This window comes from Antrostomus carolinensis, unplaced genomic scaffold (assembly GCF_000700745.2).
Source record: "Antrostomus carolinensis isolate BGI_N321 unplaced genomic scaffold, ASM70074v2 scaffold29633, whole genome shotgun sequence".
In the NCBI taxonomy this organism is placed as follows: Eukaryota; Metazoa; Chordata; class Aves; order Caprimulgiformes; family Caprimulgidae; genus Antrostomus; species Antrostomus carolinensis.
The window spans coordinates 1-2,273 of NW_010307720.1; the positions used below are offsets into that span (position 1 = coordinate 1).

General features: G+C 51.7%; 1 protein-coding gene across 1 annotated transcript in view; it reads right to left on the reverse strand.

Annotated features, from left to right (window-relative positions):
• Positions 1-1,427: 1,427 nt before the first annotated feature.
• Positions 1,428-2,273, reverse strand: part of COQ9 (coenzyme Q9) — a gene marked incomplete at both ends in the record, with an annotated part of 6,705 nt that continues 5,859 nt past the window's right edge. Inside the window, 2 exons of the mRNA XM_010165537.1 lie at positions 1,428-1,508; positions 1,891-2,046. Coding sequence (XP_010163839.1) covers positions 1,428-1,508; positions 1,891-2,046 — 237 coding nt within the window. The remainder of the gene's footprint in view (positions 1,509-1,890; positions 2,047-2,273) is intronic.

The window sequence follows — 2,273 nt, forward strand, 5'->3', positions numbered from 1 at the left end:
AGAAGGCGGTGAAGTCCCGGTGTCCGCGGGGAGAGGCCGCGCTCCCCGAGGCACAAGAGCCAGAACCTTTGCGGTGGGAAGGGACCTCTGAAGGTCACTGAGTCCAACCCCCCTGCTCACGCAGGGACTCCTAGAGACATGAACCAGGATTTTGCCCAGCCCTGGGGGTTCCAAGCCCCTACGGGTGTGCTCCGAGGCCGGGGTGGCTGCAGAAGGGCTGGGGAAGGGTCGCCCCGGACCCAGCCACAGGCACCCCCGCCCTGAGCCTGCTCTCGGGGCCAGCGGGATTCAGCTCGGTTTTACTGCTGCAGCCACGCAGTCCCCAGCAGTGAATTTAAGCCTCTAAGGCATCCAGCTTGCTCGTCCTGCACCGACCTGGAGAGCTCAGCACATCTGTACAACACCCTCGGGTGTGGGAGGCCTGGACTGGTTGTTCCAAATAGTTCATGTACTGGGATGATTTTGCCTTAAAACCAGCAACCCACCCCCCTGCAGAAGCAGCTTCATTCCTCCCGTGTATCTGCGCACCAGATCTGCTGCCGGGACAGACTCAACACCCGGCAAGAGGAGACATCTCGGACCAAAGGGCAGGGATGGAACCTGCAGCATGCTGATGTACAAGAGCACAAACACAGCACGGGGTGAAAGCAGAGAGAGGCTGGGAAACGGGAAAGATGGAAAACTATTCCACCATAACTGCTGGGGGAAGGAGGTGGGAGAAATTCTTGAGAACTGCTTCATTCAATAAAAAATATTTCTAATTTATGTTCCAGCCTATTTGTCTTGCACTGGTAAGAAGAAGGAAAACTTCTTTCTGATAACAAGGAAATCACTTTTCTGCTAAATGCACTGGGAATTGTCCAAAAATAGAATCACGGGGAGTCCCTGACATCCTTCAAAAATCTTTCCTGAGTACACAAAGGATTGTTTCCTATCCCAGAGGACACGCAGCTCCCCCTGCATGGGCACAAAGCAGTTCAGGATGCTACCAAGAAGCAAACGAATTCTTGGAAGGATGCTGCAGTCAACTGAAACAGCTCAAGGAAGTCACCCTGCTGTGGTTCAGGGACTGGTGCCACCTCCCACAGGGGTGTCCATGGGGGCACAGACCTTCTGTAAAGATCTCCACCACAGGGACTGGCAGAGGAAGAGATTTTGTGACAAGTGACGGAGAACACTTGTATTTATTCTGATTGCCTGTCTCCCATCCCTAAAGCTCACCCTACAGCTTCAGACTTAATATTTTATGCTCTATTACAAGTTCTTTCACCACAAAACGGTGAACTAACCCCAAACTACCCAGAAAATCATCCTTATATGTAGTTAAGTTATGAAAGAGAATTCCTTTTCATGTTGTCCTCTAGATCTGGGAGGAAAAGCATGCTGCCATCCAGCACGGAAGGGAACAGAAAGAGTCCTGCCCTCACAGCCCTGCTGGTTTCAGCATTACTTACGGTAACTGCAGCTCCCATCAGGCCCTGGACAACTGCTTCTCCTGTTGACTGCACCTAGGAGACACAAGGACAACATGACCTTCTGTTTTCTTCCGAGGTGTAATGCACAACATGTATTTGCTATAGAAAGGTGTTGACAGAAGCCAACCACTGCAGACAAATGATAGCCAGAGACAAGAGATTTCCTGGGAACGTGTGTCTCCAACCCATCGGGCCAGTCTGATAAAGAGGGCGCCTACCCATTGTTTTATTAGAAAATACACGAGTATTTTTTGCTGTGGAACCGACAACGTTTCTGCAATCACCCGCCAGCATACAGTGGACTCTCAGCAGAGGGGTGATCTGCATGATTGAAAAGCCAGGGCTGGCTGCAGATATATCTGGGGAGAAGGGGGATATGGCACGTACACCTTGCCCTAACGGGGTAACCCGTTACCTGGTTAGCTGTATTGCCCATGTTCATGGCGTCAGCAACTCTGTTTTCCAGGAAGCGCCACGTGTCCTCAAAGTCAGGGGATGAATCCTGTATCATCACCAGTTCGGTGGTGTTGTAGATACCAGTGAGCACAGCCCGACGAGTGTACCAGTTAAACTGCAAGGGCATGGAATGAGAGGGAGATAAAGGTGTGACCTCAGTGCAGACCAAGAATGCAGCTTACAAAAGCAGACAGGAGAACAGCAAAGGAAAACAGCATAATGGCAGCACGTTCCTTCCCCACTTAAACTGTTGTGATGGTTTCACTGGGCTGGCCCTTGGCCAGCAGCCAACACAGCCGTTCACCCACTGTCCTCCCCCCCCAGGGGACAGGGGAGCGGATA